The 2,181-nt window shown below is 53.0% G+C and overlaps 1 protein-coding gene across 1 annotated transcript; it reads left to right on the forward strand.

The window, feature by feature from the left end:
- Positions 1 to 1,039: 1,039 nt before the first annotated feature.
- K452DRAFT_300043 (uncharacterized protein) lies at positions 1,040 to 1,787 on the forward strand (the record flags this gene model as incomplete). The annotated part of the gene is made up of 4 exons (XM_033542293.1): positions 1,040 to 1,105; positions 1,163 to 1,234; positions 1,291 to 1,566; positions 1,620 to 1,787. The coding sequence occupies 4 exons, from the start codon at positions 1,040 to 1,042 to the stop codon at positions 1,785 to 1,787; spliced, it is 582 nt and encodes a 193-aa protein (XP_033395816.1).
- Between the last annotated feature and the right edge of the window lie 394 nt (positions 1,788 to 2,181).

The raw sequence follows: 2,181 nt of genomic DNA on the forward strand, positions 1-2,181 counted from the left end.
CGCCCGCCCACGGCAGGCGCCGATATTGCCTAATTTGGCTGTCGAATTTGGTAAAAAGGACAGCCAAATAGGGTGGGCGCCGTTGGGGTGCAACACTCCTGGGGCAGCTATTTATCCTTGTGCGTGGCCTCCTTCGGTAAAGGGCTTGGCACCTACGTGACCCGCAACAATATCGCATTGCTTGAGGACCAGTCCCTCGTTTCTAAGTTCCTTACAAAGCGTTCCTACCCTGGGTAATCCGACCTCGGATTGCTGATGACTTCGTATAGGTCCGAAGAGAGTACGTTCCGCGTAGGGAGGGGCGTACCGTGCGCTTCGAATACGGTTGTGCTTCTCTTTCCGCGCAAGGCGTGTGTGTTATGAGAACTATGCGTCGCTGTTCGACGAGGTATAGTCGGGGGTTGTAGTGGTGGCAAGATAAATGGCTTCTAAGCTGCGTGGATCTATCGGAGTTCTTTGTTGCGCGTGTGTCGTGTACAGAGTTGAAAGGAGTCTTTGTATAATCGGGGTGGCGTTGCGCATCTTTTTCGCATGATTATAGTAGCTACCGCTCTGCGGTAATGGCGATTAGTATCTTTAACCTAGATCTCGGTATACGTCTTCGTGTTTTCTTTTTCTCCTTGTTTCTGCGTTCTGGGTACGAGGCGGTGGCGTGTTCTGTACTTGCCGTACGCGCCCAATCTCGTGCTGCTTGCCGTTCTGCTTGCTAGCAGGACTCCAGTGGTGAATGAACCTCATGGGAGCTCCCTCCCGTTTAGGCTGTGGCGCGCGCGCGGGCCACCTACGGGTGACTGCCTACACGCGTGTAGTCACCTTCACTTAGGTATAAGGGGACACCTCCCGCTACTACTTCCCCCTCTCTTTTACAACTCTCTTAGCGCGTTCCGACCTTTATCTTCGCACGCGCTTAGCCTGCGTGGCTTTCTTATCTTCCATTGTCTCTTACTTGTCCAAAACCTTTGAAATCGCACCCGAATCACGCCTTCTTGAGACACGCATCGATATCGCCTAGACATCGCACCACCTACTTTACTTCGACATGGCTCCTAAGTTAAAGGCTCCTGTCCCGCAGCACCTGCGCCGTGGTGCCGGCACTAAATCGCCTGTGTCCTGCCTGCGCTGCTTCTTCCAGTGGGCTCATCCTGACAACGACTTCACTTAGAAGGGCTATACCTTCAAGAATGGCAACAAGCTCTGCACCTACTGCTCGAAGGGTCACCGCGACTACATTAAGGTAGGTTTCGCACGTCTTTCGCAGTTTACTTATCTATATGCTGACATCTTTCGTAGATCGACATGCGGCGTTACGGTCGCGCCATAGACAGGATCGCTGAGGCTGTCACCGAGTGGACTGAGTCTGCCGCGGGCAACACAGCGCGTTCGCAGGAGGATCGTAAGAAGCGCGCTGCCTCGATCCGCCAGAGCATGAGAGCCACCAAGGCCCGCATGCATCGCGAGCGCACCACGCGTAATCCCGTCGGCAAGGACCAGTCCCTCTTCCGTAACCAGATCCTAGTGGAGATTTCCGATTACCTGCGTGACATTTCCGAGAGCCTTCGCTACGCAGTACGTTCGCACCCTCTTCGCATGCCTTGTGCATTCGCTGACTAGTCTTGTAGCACGAGGTGGATCGTGACGACGAGCTGGTAGATAATATGAGGGAGCTGACTGACCTACAGTCCTGGGAGGCTGAAGAGGCGGCTACTGCTGCTGAGGACAGTAATAAAGACGATAAGGATGATGAGGATGATAAGGATGATGAGGATGATGCAGGCGATGATGCGTAGTTTACTAGGTTGGCTGCGGTATGTATGCGCCGTGGATGCGCTTCTGATAGGTTAAGGCTACATGGTGTAGTCTTCTGAGTGTAGTTATAAATTCTTGCACTCTGATCTTGTCTTTCGCTTCTTATACGGTGTTCCGCGTGTGTCTCGCGCGTTACGCTTGCGCTTATGCGTCGTGCTGGATGGTTCTTACTTATCCTAGTATTCTGCCACTAGCTGTTGGCAGTGTTCGAGGTTTTCGTTGGTTTCCCATGTGTCTTCCGCAGGCGAATAGCCTGCCTATCGCACGAGGTACTTAATCTTCTGTCCTCTTTTGCGATGGTTGAGGATTTCTTCCACTTCCCATTCTCCTTCGCCCGCGATTTCTACGGGCTCTAGCGGCGTTTCTCCCTCTCTT

Source organism: Aplosporella prunicola (assembly GCF_010093885.1).
Source record: "Aplosporella prunicola CBS 121167 unplaced genomic scaffold K452scaffold_18, whole genome shotgun sequence".
In the NCBI taxonomy this organism is placed as follows: Eukaryota; Fungi; Ascomycota; class Dothideomycetes; order Botryosphaeriales; family Aplosporellaceae; genus Aplosporella; species Aplosporella prunicola.